General features: G+C 31.4%; 1 protein-coding gene across 4 annotated transcripts in view; it reads right to left on the reverse strand.

The window, feature by feature from the left end:
- LOC145285817 (uncharacterized) overlaps window positions 1-18,631 on the reverse strand; it is a 90,431-nt gene that overhangs the window by 2,325 nt on the left and 69,475 nt on the right. For all 4 annotated transcript variants that reach the window (XM_080134235.1, XM_080134236.1, XM_080134237.1 and 1 more), the window contains exons 8-10: window positions 16,584-16,765; window positions 8,854-10,965; window positions 4,480-4,579 (exon numbers count right to left, since the gene is read on the reverse strand). In XM_080134235.1, the coding sequence (XP_079990361.1) occupies window positions 4,480-4,579; window positions 8,854-10,965; window positions 16,584-16,765 (2,394 nt within the window). The remainder of the gene's footprint in view (window positions 1-4,479; window positions 4,580-8,853; window positions 10,966-16,583; window positions 16,766-18,631) is intronic.

An 18,631-nucleotide genomic window follows, 5' to 3' on the forward strand; every position in this document is an offset into this window, starting at 1 on the left:
GGAACATATTTCATATAGGTTTCATTAACAAATATTCAGTACATAACGAGAAAAATAGAGATGAAAATTTCAAAAGACTGTATAACTGGTTATGGTCAATAGTAGTCCTCGCCAGCGAAAGTCTTTGTTATTGTTATTCTATTATTATTTAAAACATTTTGTGTCCTGCTCTTTCGCGTGAGGACTAATATATATATATATATATATATATATATATATATATATATATTCAAATATGTAAAATAAAGCAAGTTACAACATGTAAAATAAAAACAGAAGTTATTTAGTTCATTTAAATCTTAAAATTTGAGCATGTAAAAAAGGAAGCCATTTTTAATTTTGTTTAAATGTTAAAGAAAAATATGTGTATAAAAAAAAGAAAAAAAAAGAAATAAAAAAATTGATTTCTATTTTTACCTTGAAAAGGTGAACATGTAAAAAGAAAGCCATTTAAATTACACATTCCCGTTCTAAGATACACACATATAAAAATATACATGTAATATGTAACCATAAAAAAAACGTTTATTTTTATTTTTTTAAGTAAAATTAAAACAAATCAAAAAGAGAAAACAATAAATTTTCGGTAAATTAAAAAATGAGTATTGTGCACAAAATAAAAGTTAAAAAGTCAATTTTAATTCATGCCTTAAAATAAGCATGTAAAAAAGTATTTGTAAAATAAAACAAATAAATATTTTCAAAAAAGTGATTTTTGTTATTTTTTTAAATATTTTATCTTTTTTATTTATTTATTCTAATAAAAATTTAAACATTAATTACGCATTTAGTATGATGAAAGTGTTAATACAAACAAAATAAATTCAGCTTAATGTCTTGCACAGGACTATTTTTTTTAAATAGATATCTGCACTTGTGAAAAATTATTTAAAGTCAATTTCTGACAAATTTAGAGGCAAAACGTTTCAATTTTATTTTTGTCGCCGGTTTTGTAAATTTATCAGTGATATTTTGTTCTGATGCTATGTAATTTACAATAATGGATTTCTTTTTTACTTTATTTCTTATGAAGTGATATTTAATATTTATATGCTTAGATCTTTAGTGAGTAACTGAGTTCTGTCTATGCTGGCTTTAAAATAGCATTTAGGTATAGCGCTTCTTGTACAGAATGTGTAGGCACTGTAAATTATTGGAAATTTAGAATGTTGCTGGGTTGTTAATGCTTGAAGAGTAGTTTCCCCTTGATGCTTATTTTTCAATGATGTAAGAAACTTAGAGTTGTCTCCCTTTGTCTGTTAAGTGATGACGTGTTTTAGAGTTGCGTGACTAACAGTTGTCTCCCTTTGATTGTTTCTTTTTTTTTTTCATAAAAACACGTGTATGACGTGTACTTTTCTTTTTCGTGTAAACTTATAAAATAAATAGACGTGTCTTTCTGCATTTTTCTGTGTGTAAAAAAGCTAAAATATGTCACGTTGTTAATTTGTTTGCCTTGTCATCGTTAATATACCTTTCCACTATGAAGTTATTTAAGGAAGAAAGATATGTTTTCTTTATTTACTTTGTAATTAACTTAACAAAGGTTATTAATTAACCCAACAAAGGTCGAGGGCTCAGAAACGACGTACCAACGATAACAAATAACAAAAAGACAAGGGAAAGAAAAGAATTTTAACACATTTAAACATTGTTTTTGATCATCTTGAATTTTTGGTTATGATAAAAAAAAAAAAAGAAAAAAGCTTTTGCTGTTTCTAAAAATGATAATTATGGATGTAAAACTTAATGTTTTTGTGACACTATTTGATGAAATGAACTAATCAATATGACCAGTTCAAGTGAAGATGACTTTAATTAGGGATGGTCTCTAGGGAATTTTCGAGGGAACGAAATCTGTTCCACAACAGATCCTTGAAGTTCAAGCACACAGAACGTACATGTTAAGGAGAGACCGTGCGTTAGCGACAATTGTTCTTTCAGTCAAAGTGTCACTGTTATATTTAATTGCAGATCCGACTGATCCCATGATCGTTTTGAAGAATTGGCTGATCAATTTCAAAAGAAAATGTGGCTAACAAATTAGTGTTAAGGAGAAAATTATATTCCTCTGAATTAAAAGAAGGTGACTCTGTTCAGGAACACACATTAAAACAATGGTTAAGATATTTGATGAGTTGGCAGTCATTGGTGATATAATCCAGAGAGAGGACAGAGTTGTGCATCATCTAGCTACACATCCAGATTACTACAACATATTGGTGACAGCACTGAAAGCTAATCAAAAAGTTCCTAAGTGGGTTTTAATAACTGAGCAACTATTACGTGAAGAATCCAAAATTAAAGAAAGGGAAAATAATGCTAAATTTAAAGCTATGACATCAAAACATCACGTCAGTAGAAAGGGACCCAAATGTTATCGTTGTGGAAAAATCGGACACATTAAACGTGATTGTCGACTGCTTGATGAAGATACTGAAGAGAATTTCAAGCAGATTATATTTGAAAAAGAAAGTGTTCTTCACGAAGAAAATTCAGTTAAATTCTAACGTTGTCAGACTTTTCTTACATAATCCATTGTCTAAGAATAAAATTACAGACTAGATTGCGTAATCTGGTGCTACGTGTCACATGTGTTATGATATGAAGAAATATATTAATTTCCGAAAATTGGATGTTGCAGAAAAAATAACCTTTGGTGATGAATTCTCAATTGAAGCATTAGAAATAGGAACAATAGAATTAAATGTAGCAAAAGGGAAATACCAAAGATGCAAGTTGATACGTTCCCAAATTATGTTAAAACTTACTAAGTCTGATTAGATCTGCACATTTACTAAGACAGGTTGTAAAATTTTGGACAAACAAAAAATAGAAGCTACAAGCTCGAAAGTTGGGAACATGTGCTATTTGAACTGCAATAAAATAAAGGAAGCATCCCATGCAGCAATTTCTTGCTCACACAGTAACACAAAAGAAAATATCAACTTTTGTGGACGATGTTCAGATGGAAAACATCATCGTTCCTCATTTCCAAAATCTGGTGGAAACCAAAACACTCAACATCTCGGAATTGTGAATAATGATGTTTATAAAAGTGATTTTTCAAATGTGAAAACCAAAGTGAAAATTTCACAGGAAACACAAATTTTTACTGAATTATCACCTCAATCCAAAATGGAGAAGTCAATATCTATGACTGGTGAAAAATTTCATCAGTATATTAAAAGGAAAACCGAAAGAGAATGTGTAGACAAAGAAGGAATCGATCAGCAGAAATCTCTCTCAAATGAATGGAGGAGGGAATGGGATGTGAAAAAACTTCCACAAAATTTTGAGGAAGGTTCATCATGAAAACGTCAAGAAGTAAATTGAACTAAATCTACTGGTCGAATTGGCAATAGTCACTTTGACCGGGGTGAAAGAGATGACCATCAAAGAGGCAACGCTCCCCCATCTAAAAAGAATCGAGAACTAAAGTGAACCAAATTTGGAGAAAAGACAAAGAAGGGCAACGACTTTCACAAAGTTAAATGTACCCATGACCTTCTCGTTGTGAAAACTGATAATCCATTGGTGCCAAAAGTGACGCTGAAGTTAAATACTTTGATAACCGATGTTCTAACAAAAGGAGTTTGCAGCAGGTTGAAAAATTGGTGTCCAACTTATGATGCAAATCATTAGGACACATTTTCTTTTTCTTGAAAATGAAAATCTGAAGTAAATCAAGTCTAACACATTCCTAGTATTTATCTCTGCCATATCTCAGTGCTTGCGAAGCAATGGAACAGTTTTGCAGGCTCAGGGATTTACTAGAAAAACAAAATTTTGTGCAGTTGCCTTTTCAGAGTAAAAAGTTGTAAAAAGAGCTCCAAGGAGTTACAGAAAAGTAGACAATGCCTGGGAAAAATAAAGGGATTTGTGAGCAGACAACTTATGAACTAAAAGAACTGTACTGGAAAACTGACTTAAAACTCTATTCACATTGAGGAGCGGTATTGGAAATTTATCAATGTTGCTGGGTTGTTAAGGCTTGAAGAGTTATCTCCCCTTGACGCTTATTTTTCAATGATATAAGCAACTTAGAGTTCCCTCCCTTTGTTAAGTTGTAACGTGTTTTAGAATTGGGTGACTCGGAGTTGTCTCTCTTTGTTTTTTTATTAAAATGCATGTATGTGACGTGTACTTTTTCTTTTTGTGTAAACTTGTAAAAAAAACAAAACAAAAAAAAACCCAGACGTGTCTTCCTACGTCTGTGTGTGTAAAAAGGCTAAAAAAATATTATTTTGTTAATTAATTTGTTTGCATTATCATCGTTAATATATCTTTCCACTTTCAGTTATTTAAGAAAGAAAAAGAACGTTTTCTTTATTTACTTCGTAATTAACTTAACAAAGGTTATTAATTAACCCAACATAAATTTCGCCTCACAAGTAGAGAGATACAATCTGGTGCTTTTAGATTTTCATGAAAATAAAAAAGACAATAATTTTTAAGCAAAAAAGAAAATGGTGTTACCTTTTGTCCAGATTTGGCCAACAACAACAGTTTCATTTCTTGTTTACACAACATAGTCATCGTGGCCAACTGTTTTTCATGAGCCAGAATCACACGTTCACTGTGAAATAAGATTGAATATCAAAGATAGACATAAAGACAGAAATGGTTTGACTATGTAATAAAGATACAAAAAGTTCATTTCTAAACATTGATTAAATGTTACCTCTGAATCCATAAATAAGACAGATATCCTAAGGCACCTTCATTCCATTTGTACATTTAGCAATGAAATTAAAGAATGACAAATCAATTGAATAATAGACCAATAGGAAAATCCTCTCATAGATGAGAGTATACATTTAAAAATCATTCAAAAACATTCAACATTTTGAACAGCTTCAAAGGTTGACTTGAACACAAATGCTCATTTGAATCCAAATGTTATGGAAAGTATAAGTCTGAGCACGAATGTTACCAAAACTATAAGGAAGAGTTTATCAGGCATCTGTATACAGTGTGATAATGTATGAAAGTGAAACTTGACCAGTGAACCAAAAATGTTACTTTGAACCATGAATGTTGCCTTGAACTAAAACATCTTGCCTTAAACAAATAATGTTGAATTAAGCCAAAAATGTTGAATTGAACCAAAAACATTGGCTTAGACCAAAAATATTGATTTGAACCAAAAATGTTGAATAGAACCAAAAATGTTGAATTAGATCACAAATGTTGAATTGAACCGAAAACGCTAAATTGAACCAAAACATAAAATTGAGCGATAAAATGTTCAATTGAGCAAAATGTTAAATCGAACCAAAACCGTTAAATTGAGTCAAAATGTTAAACTGAGTAAAAAACGTTAAATTGTACCAGAAAATGTTGAATTGAAAATTTGAATTGAACCGAAAATTTGAATTGAGGCAAAAGCATTGAATTGAACTGAAAATGTTGAAAAACGCTAAACTGAACTAAAAGTGATGAATTGCACCAGAAAATATCGAATTGAACTGAAAAATATAAAATACAAATTCAATCATTATCATCATCTCAGTTTAACACGTTTTACATGCTGACATGAGTTGAACAGCTTTTAGAAATTTCCTTCTAAATTCATTTATCTCTGCCCAGGTCTTTACTCATCCCTCTTTCTCTAAAGTTCATCCTTATCACTTCATCTTATGTTTTCCTTGGCTTTCCCATGCCAATTGATCCTGCTGCCTCAACTGATCTCCCTCTACTAATGCAAGAACTCTCATTCATTCTTTCAATACCAACATAATCCCCTGTTCTACACAAGTATCCCTATATACTATCTAGATTTAATCCTCCTCCAAGATAATCAGATCTAAGGCTGTCTTTAAGTCTAACATCCCACATCTATTGCACCATTATTACGTCGTTTATCTCCGTGAAATGCATGTGCATAACATTCACTGGTCAAGTTTCGCTTCCATACATTGTCACACTGCGTACACATGACTGACAAACTCTTCCTTTTAGTCGTGGTAACATTCATGCTGAGACTTATACTTTCCATAACATTCCCTTGAGTCTTCAACCTAACAAATAAACCTTTCATTGTTTCACAGGCAAACACTAAATAATTAGAATGAAGTATCTCTTCCACACAAAATGTGCAAAACTCCATGGAAAGCACTTCTAAGACATAAATGAAAAGCAATGAACTCATTACAGATCTCTGATATACTACCAATTGATAAAATTAAAACTTTCACTAAATTTTTGTATATTGCTTCAACAACTTTTTCCAACAACTTGACCCTAATTTACACAAAGTCCACCAGATAAAATCTCTTGGCACTCAATCAAAAGCTTTCTCCAAGTCCATAAAAGCAAATTACAAGCTATAGTTCTTACTAAGATAATTCTCTTGTATTTGTCTTAGGATAAATATAGCATTAATAATACTTCTCTTATATTTGTCTTAGGATAAATATAGCATTAATGATACTTCTCTTATATTTGTCTTAGGATAAATATAGCATTAATGATACTTCTCTTATATTTGTCTTAGGATAAATATAGCATTAATGATACTTCTCTTATATTTGTCTTAGGATAAATATAGCATTAATGATACTTCTCTTATATTTGTCTTAGGATAAATAGAGCATTAATGATACTTCTCTTATATTTGTCTTAGGATAAATATAGCATTAATGATACTTCTCTTATATTTGTCTTAGGATAAATAGAGCATTAATGATACTTCTCTTATATTTGTCTTAGGATAAATATAGCATTAATGATACTTCTCTTATATTTGTCTTAGGATAAATATAGCATTAATAATACTTCTCTTATATTTGTCTTAGGATAAATAGAGCATTAATGATACTTCTCTTATATTTGTCTTAGGATAAATAGAGCATTAATGATACTTCTCTTATATTTGTCTTAGGATAAATATAGCATTAATAATACTTCTCTTATATTTGTCTTAGGATAAATAGAGCATTAATGATACTTCTCTTATATTTGACTTAGGATAAATATAGCATTAATGATACTTCTCTTATATTTGTCTTAGGATAAATATAGCATTAATGATACTTCTCTTATATTTGTCTTAGGATAAATAGAGCATTAATGATACTTCTTTTATATTTGTCTTAGGATAAATAGAGCATTAATAATACTTCTCTTATATTTGTCTTAGGATAAATATAGCATTAATAATACTTCTCTTATATTTGTCTTAGGATAAATAGAGCATTAATAATACTTCTCTTATATTTGTCTTAGGATAAATATAGCATTAATGATACTTCTCTTATATTTGTCTTAGGATAAATAGAGCATTAATAATACTTCTCTTATATTTGTCTTAGGATAAATATAGCATTAATAATACTTCTCTTATATTTGTCTTAGGATAAATAGAGCATTAATAATACTTCTCTTATATTTGTCTTAGGATAAATATAGCATTAATGATACTTCTCTTATATTTGTCTTAGGATAAATAGAGCATTAATGATACTTCTCTTATATTTGTCTTAGGATAAATATAGCATTAATAATACTTCTCTTATATTTGTCTTAGGATAAATATAGCATTAATAATACTTGTCATGATACTTCTCTTATATTTGTCTTAGGATAAATATAGCATTAATAATACTTCTCTTATATTTGTCTTAGGATAAATATAGCATTAATAATACTTCTCTTATATTTGTCTTAGGATAAATATAGCATTAATAATACTTCTCTTATATTTGTCTTAGGATAAATATAGCATTAATAATACTTCTCTTATATTTGTCTTAGGATAAATATAGCATTAATAATACTTCTCTCATGCATAAAAACCAAACAGCATTTCATCTATGTTTTATATAACATATTTACTATCCATTTTTTTAGTTCAACAACTTTCAAGATCTGATCCAATAATTTCTGTAAATTATTTCTATCCAGAACTCATACCATTTACCATTCTGTTGTCAACTTTTACCATTCTGTTGTCAACTGAGTTTTCAGAAATATTTTTGCTTTCGGAAAATATTATGGCCCAAAACTTAAGTTTATGAATAAGATTAGGTGGTATGTTTAGCTTAATAACTTTCACACAATGCACAAAAAAAAATTCACTTTTTTAAAAGTATATTGAAATCTGTTAGATCTAAAATGTTATACAATAAAAATATATATATGGAGATAATCCTAAATTGTTTTTATCATGAAAATGTCATATTTTGCAATATTAAAGTGTCTTGATTTATATCTGTAACAGTTATATGATCATGATCTATTTCCTTTTGCAATATTTTATCCTCACTCACAGAGTGATTAAAACATTAAATCCGAACACTTTTGTGTGTAAATCACTTCCACCAAAATTTTTCATTAGATCATCTCACACTTTTATCAATTGGTGTTTAAATGTCAAGGTAATAAGGTGAATCGTTCTTCTTTTGCCCATAAGCCACGACTGGAATTAGCATGAGATGAATGACTCACATTCAATTCATGTCTATCGATTCAACATATTTTGGTATTTTTGTCTATGCAACTCTTTCAAACGAATATCTGTTCTGTTAATGAAACTGTATGAATAAAATTGATTTAAATTATAAATTAAGAAGTTTGTCCTCATAACCAAACAACAATAATCCCTTTTTTTCCAACCAACCAATGCTTAGAGAATGGATAGCTATGCAACAACTCTCTCCATCTTCAATTCATAACCCTCTTTCTTCATCTACACATTTAATGGAATCTCTTCTGAACAAAAGTCCACTCTTCCACCAGATTTTGTGAATATCTAAGTGTTTTTATTAATCTGACTCACAAACAAACAAACAAACAAACAGGTGAAAACATCACGTTTCATCTATGGGCAATAAAAGGAAGTGAACTTACCAAACTTCTTTGCTGTTCAAGATTTCTTGGTGATTTTCTGACACAGACATTTCGCTCGACAAGAACGGTACTGGATAAACAACATGTCTAGGGACTGGAGATTTTGACAAAGTTGGGGAGGGCACATTATGTACAGGTTGGGGGTCAATAGGAAAGAAGCCAATTTTCGGACTGCTTGGAGACCAAGCATTTACTGGAATCAGATTGATGGGTTCAGATGCATTATTCTCTTGGAAAGTGGTTTCCTTTGGAGAAGCTGTTGATGGGCTGTGATTTGAAATTCCTTCTGGATTAGTAGTCCTATCTGCATTAGAATATTTGGGGCTATAAAAGAAGGGATCAACTTCAAAATTGTCAGTGGGTGGGTAGATGGCTCCTTCCAGGGAACTTTCCTGACTAGACGAGTTACTGTTGGTATTGGTGTGCACCTTTGTTGAGATAGATGACATCTTGTGAAGGAACTGTAAAAGATTTTCTTTCATGACTGCAATATCATTAGCACATAAATCCGGAAGAGATTCAGGCGAGCGAGGACAGGCTCCAACCTGAGGAATATTAGTTTCTTTATTTTCTTTTTCTTCTCTTCTACTATTTGTAATATTTTGCAAATGTATCGAGTCGGAATAATGCTGATGCCTCCTGTTTGGAGAAGAACCATGCTCTATCTCATGACAGGGTTGTTTAGAATCAATTCCACTAGAACTAGCTTCTCTTACAGACAAATTATCCTGGTTTCTTGAAATTGCCTGGGCTGAATCTTTCAAACTTGAGAGCAGTTCTTCAGCTACCGTCAATTTATTTGCATAGATACCTCCCATAGGTTGATCTTGGCTTTGGCTATTTGCACCTGCCGTTGGTTCAGCACTATTAAAATCAGACAGTACCGTTGAAGAAGGTGTAGAATTGACACGGTTATTTACCCCAGCGGATGTTTCATCTTTTCTATTATAATCTCTTGAGATTTTTCTAAAGTGTTTTTTCTCCTCTGGGATGATAGGCTGGTGACCTTTATTAGATAGTGTGGGTGATAGGCGTTTGGCTAGAACAGAGTTCGGACTTGATAATTCAACATGGGAAACATTGACATGGGGTTCAGTAACCACCGTGAAGCGTTTATCCCAAATATCTCTCATGTGCATCATCTGTTCTCTCTTGTTGGGCGTGGATTTTATACATGGTGGAGATGGAGGCAGAGGGAAGACTGTCTTCAGTTCAGTATCAACTGCTTGGTGGTTCTGTAGAGAGGCTGGACTAGATGGTAATCTAAACATGTCCTTCGGACTGCCAATTGGATGATCAGAATCAATACTGTTATTAGAATGTTCCTCTGACCGATCATAATGACTCGACATGACATCAGATGACAATCGTCGTTTGATTTTGCAATCATCTCTTGCATCTGCCAATGCACTTGGCATAATACCTGGATCGGAATGATTACGCACTCGTGTTTCAGTTGCATGGCTCCTTTGCCCAGCCAAATGTTCATCAGAAGGTAACGAGTTGCCATAGGGCATCTTTATGTCTACGGAAGAAATTCTTGAAGGGCTAATACGATCTCCCCCTTCGCACTGAATTAATCGAGCCTCCCTAGCTAATTCAGCATCTTCTTTTTTAATCTTGTTAAGATCATTCAAATCATAATTAAAGTCTGACGTAAGTGGTTCCCCATGTGTGTCACGAGGAAAGTGAATATTGTCCATCTTTATGTCGAGGCAAGACTCTGATTGATAATTGTCAAATTCTGCTTCCAATGACAAACCGTCATCATTTTGTCGAGTAACAGGAAGATTTTCTGATACAGGAATACATTTAGAGACCGTGATTTTATCAGGTAAAATATTGAATCTGTTACTGACTTTTCGTGGCATCCGATGACCTTGTATCGGACTTTCATTCGGGTCCAAAACTGTATTTGCACCAGTATCAGGTGACACGTTATAATCTGAACATTGCCGACGTATTGGGGTCGATGTACAAAGAAGGTTTGAGTGATGAAAGAAAGACGGAGAAACGCCTGCTCCAGACGTGTTTTTATTGGCTGATATATTATCGGTGGGTTTCCTTCGCATTACACGAGGACTTCCTGTATCTGGATGGATTTCCTTGACCCTGATAAAATAAATAAACAAAAAATTGTTATTATAAGTAATATTTTAGTATACAATAGAAAGGTCCATGGAAATTCCACGATTATTTAAAAAAAATACAGGTTTTATTTTTATCATTTTATTAACTTACTAGCAGCATTGCCCGGTTGTAAATTACGCATAAATATTATATTTTAATTTCTTATTCATTATAAACAGAAATACTGTAGGTATTAAATGTAATGTTAAATTCCTTTTAAAAATGAAGTTAAAAAAGCGAAGAGGAACTGAGACATGTGCAGGATGTGAGTATAATATTTTTTCTAAATAGTTCACTTCTTGTAAATAGAAAAAAAAAATACTTGAACTGAGACCAAAATCAAAACCTAAACACAATGAGTCAAGTACGATAACCAGCTTGCCATGATCTTTAAAAAGTGTTTTCAAACCTACTTATTCTTAACATAAGGAAGCTGTAGATGCCCTCCATGTTCCAATTATTTAATTTTAATCCCTTAGAAACCCTTTTTTCCGGATGAAAACTGCTTAAAAAGTTTTCCACATGTCTGAATATTCTATATACTAAATTTCAAGTCTGTAGATAAAAATTTGTTGAGTATATGGGTTGAGAAGTATCCGCACACACACTCACACACATTCTCACTTTTATAGATGTATAGATTATTTTTATTACTTTTAATTAAATATAATTGAATACTATCCAACTCATGTGTATAACAATATGTGTGAATTACTCTTTTTTTGTTTTGATCGTCTTCTCTTCTAAAGCGTATTCGATATTAGAGCTGTTGGTGAAATGGTTAATACTTGTGAGATATCAGAGCATCAAAGAACTCAAGCCCATGGAAGCAAACACATTCAGGGTTTGCCAAGTGGATGAGATAAAAGGCATTCATGTAGATGCACTGAAACGTTTCCAGATGATCAATGTTCTGAGCAAAATTAAGGTTGTAGGTTGCTGATACGAATTCGAAATGTGTCCGCACTATAAATGCATACAGCTTGAAATAAATGGCCGGAAAGTTGCTAACAAAGGATTTTTTAAGTTTATGCATTTTTGAGATGAGGATTGGTTATTCGTATTATTTGGATTCAGCGAACTACTATTCGTATCTTGAGAGTCATTTTTACAACGCTTTAGTTGATGTAACCTCCGACTTTCTTCGGGTGTATCTTGTCAAACTTGGGAATCTGGACGGAATACAGATTAATGTCATCTGTATACTGAAAGCAAACTTTCATTAGGCAGTAACTAAACTTTAACTCCCACCATCCATATAAAGTAAAGAAAGGAATAATCTGTTGTCTACAACACCGAGCAAAAGCAATATGTAGTAACAGCAATATGTAGTAACAGCAACGCATGTCAAAAAGAAATAGACAGCTTAAGAGAAACCCTCCACCAAAACAACTATCCAGAGGTCATGAAATCAGCTTCAAGAAATCTGGACCAGATACCAAAGAACACTACCTAAAAGCTCACTAGTTTGTATACCATATATAAAGGCTTGTTGGTAAGACTTCAAAGAATATGTAATCCATATAACACCAGGACAGTATTCAGGAGTGATTCAACTCTTTGGAAACTCTCTAGAAATAGTTTGTGTGAAAAAAAAATCATGACTAAGAACTGTATTTATTATTAAATCATTTCTCTCTAATAGGCTCATAAGAGTAGTGGTTGATGGGCAGAAATCAGAGGCCCACAGTATTAATGCTGGAGTCCATCAAGGGTCCATACTGGGCCCAACTCTCTTCCTGATCTACATCAATGATCTCCCTAAACACATAAATCATTCGTCGACATCTATGCTGATGACACGATCATCTATGGCAATACTTCAAAGGCCGTAAATGACAAAGTTCTCTTTGATTCTCTCTCCTCTGATCTTGAGCGCATGGTACAGTGGGGGAAGAGGTGGCTGGTTACTTTAAATGCATCTAAAACCAAGCTCCTATGTTTACATCATCAACGCTCTGATCCCCAGCTGGCATCAATTGAAATGGATGGCTCTCGTCTTGGGGAGGCTCCATGTTTTGACAAGCTTCTATGATTGACCTTTACTTCTGATCTGAAATGGAACACGTACATCAAATCCATTGCCAAGGTTGCTGGAAAAATGGTGGGATCCTTCTACCGCTCCAGAAGATATCTCACTACTGATGCAATTCTCTACTTATATAAAAGCCAAGTATGTCCAAGGATGGAGTACTGCTGCCACATCTGGGCAGGAGCTGCTAAAAACAGCCTATCCTGCCTTGACAGAGTACAAAATAGACTTCGTAACTTAGTGAGGGATGCCCTTTTCTCTTCCCTGCAACCTCTCTCCTGTAGAAGAGACGTTGTGAGCCTGTCTTTGTTTTATCATTATTTCCATGGCAAGTGCTCGTCTGAGCTCCAATCTTCCACGATAAACACCTGTCTAGCTGAAACTACTGTCAATAATTTTCCCCACTCTTTATCTGTGCCAAAATCAAAACATAGATTCCATGAATAAAGCTTCTTTCTTAGAAGTGCACGCCTGTGGAACTCTGTTCCGTTTGCCTGTTTCCCACCTGACTACAACTTGGATGTCTTCAAGTCCAACATGAACAAATTCCTGATAAACCGCCCTCTTAAGTAAGGCACTTTATCAAATATCCATTACTAACGATTACTACGATATTGATTACTGTACACGCAATAACCCTTATCCCCGAGTGGCATCCGGGCCTTGATAAGTGGTTACTAACAAGTAAAAAAAAAAAAAAAAATGAACTCCTATGTAAATGTGGAAAACTATACAAAGGTGAGACATGTCGTCCACTAAAAGTATGGTTAGAGGAACATCGAAAAGCTGTAATACATGGAGATATTGAAAAGTTGGGTATGGCTGATCACTTCTGAAGGGGAATGGGAAATCATCTTCCATTATGGGACGAAGTAAAAATTATAGACAGAGAAGAACGGTGGAGAGTAGGACGACTCAAAGAAGCAGCACATATGCTGGGAGACAATCAATTACTAAGTAGACCTAATATAGAATTTAACATGATATGGGAACCGTTAATTATAAATAATAGATAATATATACAGTAATAAGTAAATAATAATAATCATAATAATATATATATGTATATATACGAGCAAACAGTTAATAAAACATGTTAAAAAACACTTTGAAATGAGTTAAAAACATATTTAATCTGAAAAGGAAACACTAGATATGTGGATAGTCCTTAATCCGCGGAGTTTCGAAGAAATACTTTCCTTCTCATCAGAGGGTAGGAATTAGCAAAATGCGGGATTGGATTTTGCATGCAAAAGTATTTGCTTATTGTTTCATCAAATACTTTTGCATGCAAAATCCGATCCCGCATTTTGCTAATTCCTACCCTCTGATGAGAAGGAAAGTATTTCTTCGAAACTCCGCGGATTAAGGACTATCCACTTATCTAGTGTTTTCTTTTCAGATTAAATATGTTTTTAACTCATTTCAAAGTGTTTTTTAACATGTTTTATTAACTGTTTGCTCGTATTATAAGCTCTATTTCCTATTTGCTTTTGTCGAGCTTTTACATCTGACAGAGATAATTTTATAAATATTAATTCTTTAATATTTATAATATATTTTAATTTTACCATCTTGGATCATTTTGGTAAATTTAATTGTAATTTTTATTTTATTTTATTTTATGTATATATATATATATATATATATATATATATATATATATATATATATATATATATACATGATTGTAATATTCCGAATTTTACTGGGTTTGTATAATTCAGTAAATTTTCATATACCAATGAATCTTAAGCCAAAGAGAGATGACTTAAATTGTAAGCTAAAAAATTATCATATTTAATAATTGAGCATTCATATACTGTATTAACAAAAACCAAGACTTAAAAAAAAAGAATTGATAGCAACCAAAAGTGTATTTCATTGTTAGTTACAATTATTTCAAGACTAATTGGACAAATTCAAACATTATGGCGTTTGAAAATTTTCACAATAACAGCCTTTCTTCAGACATATTGAATAAAAAACACTTTAACAATAGAACATTATGGAAGGACATTTCCCTAATTTTCATATCAACGAATAGTATTATTAAAAGATATTAAATGGGTACAGGTTTTTGTGGTAATTTCTAATGACATGTTTTAAAATAGTGATACGAAAATTAGGTGATATATAAATATTTAAATAAGCTCCTGAAAAAGATGCGTCCAGGATAAATGTTTCCGCATGCTTTATTTCCTTTAAGGGAAATGTCTTTACATATTGTTCTATTGTTAAAGTGTTTTTTATTCAATAAGTCTAAAGAAAGGCTGGTTATGTGAAAATTTTCGAACACCATAATGTTTGAATTTGTCCAATTAGTCTTGAAACAATCGTAACTAACAATGAAATACACTTTTGGTTGCTATCAATTCTTTTTTTGAAGTCTTGGTTTTTGTTAATACAATACACACACACACACATATATATATATATATATATATATATATATATATATATATATATATATATATATATATATATATATATATACTCTCCTACAGCTCAAACCATTAATAATAATAATAATTATATATATATATATATATATTATATATATATATATATATATATATATATATATATATATATATATAGTAATAATAATTAGTAATAAATAGTGATATTTACAACTAGAAATAAAATAGGCTTAAGACTTTTAAAATTTGTACTAGAACTGTCTGCAAGGACCTGTGGTGCAGTGGTTAGAGTAGTCGGAAAAATTCAATTATAAAAGTGATATTCTCCCAAATTTTGAAGGTCCAATTCTCAGTGTGGGCGACCGAAAAATACAATTGCGAATTACTTAGGACATCTATCCAGTCATGGCTGATGGATCTCACATAAAGTAAGTAAAGGGTTCCGTTCGAAATTCCGTCCAAATTTCTGAGTTCAACAGAAACGGTACCAGGTTCAACAAAATACATCTGAAGAAGGTTGGAGATTACATCAACCAAAATGTGAAAATGACACTCAAGATGAGAAGAGTAATCTGAAGATTCCAAATAATACGAAAGGATTTTTTGCCAATTTTAGAGATAAGTTTTGTCCTATGCAAATGCCAATTGCTATTAATAATAATGCTCAAAGGATGTCCACAAGAAAATGTCTTGTTATTAGTGTTGTGGAGAGAATAGGTAAATGCTGGAGTTTCCCTCCGAAAATTCATGGTGGCACACTTGACCACCACTTGCTTTAGTTGCCGTCTGCGATCCACTGCTGTATTGTGACAGTCTGATCATAAGAACAAGTTATAAAGTACAGAATTTGTTGTTGTTTTTTATCTCAGACACAGCTGGCATATTTCAGTATTGTGACATTATTTAAGTTGGCATCGATGGCATTAATATATGCAACAAACAGAAGGGCACCGAAGGAAGATAGTTATGGTACATTAGATGATATCTCTTATGGTGAAGAATGCTGCCCTAGAAGTGTAATTACTTCTTTTCAAATAAGATTTACAAACTAATTACAATAATAACATTTAATTACATTACTAAATTAAATGTTATTCATAATGTGTAGAAAATTTGTGACATAACATTTGTATAATACAACTCACCTGTTTGCATATCGAAGTGTGTTTAGGGTACATTCAGTTGCATCCTGGTTAGGTGAGATATTGGCAATCATACAAGTTTTGGATTTACCAGTGAATGAATCTTTCAAGATGTGAGTCAACTTGCTCTGACGGAATGGTGTAAAGCTACTTTCTTGATCTAAACTACGAATGCATTCTTTTAGCTGCAAATACAGGAGTGGAACTGCGGTAAAAACAGCAAATTTGCATAAAATATATGAGAATTTGCAAAAGTTTGAATGGATAAAATTAACAAATATATTCCATCTTTTTTTCATGGTTCCTGAAGAGAATTGGACACAAAAATGGAAGAGGATAATTTAGCAAAAAACAAATAAAGAATACACCCTACTCTACTTTTTATTGTATTGAGCACTCTTGTATTAACTTCCTTGAACGTAATTAGTTACTTAACCTCTGGAAAACAATAATCTCAGATTATATATATATATATATATATATATATATATATATATATATATATATATATAAGGATAAAATATGCAATATATCATAAAATAAAAAGTTGGAAAGACAAAATATATGAAACAAAAAGGAAACCCAATTAAATGTAAGAAGAACATTTTTTTTCTGGTGTTCATTTGTTTTGGGGTTCTCTCTCTCTCTCTCTCTCTCTCTCTCTCTAACACACACACACATGCACACACACACATATATATATATACATAATGTACATGCATATATGTATTTTTATTATTTTATAAGTTTAGTAACAACCCCATTAAAAGACATATTATTTTTCATGTTGGCCTTATACCGACCAGGGTACTATGATGTTAAAAAGTTGATTTACAAACAAATAATTGTTTGTTTAATTTTTGTTTTAAAATTTTTCCTTTGAATTGGCTTCCTAAACTTACATTTTTAATTTTGATTTAAATAACACTTTCATCACAGAGAAAAAAAATATCTTTATAATTCACTTCATGCATGACTACGCAGATCTCCTGACTTAGACATTTAAAACATCACCGTTGAAGAAGACCGCATGGATCTTATTTTTCTTAGTGACACCATTCCATGAGGGAAGAAAAAGAGAAAGAAAAACAATATGAACTGTTTTTGTCCTGACGAGGGCATTATTACACTAGGAAGTTTAATTTATAAACAAATAAATCTTTGTTTATTCTTTTAAAGATATATGCATTGAATTAGCTTATTAAACTTACATTTTCAATTTTTATATATATATATATATATATATATATATATATATATATATATATATATATATATACTAGCGGGGGAGTGTGCGCTCGTCTTTTCCCGAGCGTAAAATACACTTAAATATGATATTTTAATTTGTCCAGATTTTGTATATATTATTATAGAATTGTGATTTCAAAAGTAAAAAAAAAAAAGTATTTGGGTGCCATCAGCTAGAATCGAAATCAAAACTGTAGCATTCAAAGCCGGTGACGTTACCACTGTACCAACATGGCACGCATATAAACCAATTAAAAATTAAAAATAAATTAAAATGAATGTGCAAAATGTATAACGATTTTTTAAATTTTGACCCATTTTTGAACCCTTAAAAACCAGTTAAGATAGTTATAAACCCAGTCAAGACATTGCTGAATCAGTAATAGAAGATGAACCAAAGTCAAAACAAGGGGAATAACTCTGTATTGAGATAAAAATATTCAGAATGAATTATCTCCCTTACATCCTGGACTGTGTTAGATTTAATATTTTTTAGTCATTTGGACAAAAAAAAGAAATTACTAAATTAAAGCAATCTAATATTTAAGAAAAATTAAAAAAAAAAAATGTCAAAATACACAATTTTTCCAAAATAAATGATTGTTTTATGTTCAAAGAACAAGGGTGTATATCAAAATATGTTTTTCTGTTAGGTAATTTCAAAGAAGACAATAGATTTGTTTTACACGTGACAAATGTAGTTTACATATTAATAAATATATATCGATATAATAAATGATCAAGTTTGGTGTTTTAAATTATTAAATAAAAATATTTGTCATTTGAAATAAAATCATAAAATA

Source organism: Euprymna scolopes, chromosome 10 (assembly GCF_053919585.1).
Source record: "Euprymna scolopes isolate OS-2025 chromosome 10, ASM5391958v1, whole genome shotgun sequence".
NCBI classification, from domain to species: domain Eukaryota; kingdom Metazoa; phylum Mollusca; class Cephalopoda; order Sepiida; family Sepiolidae; genus Euprymna; species Euprymna scolopes.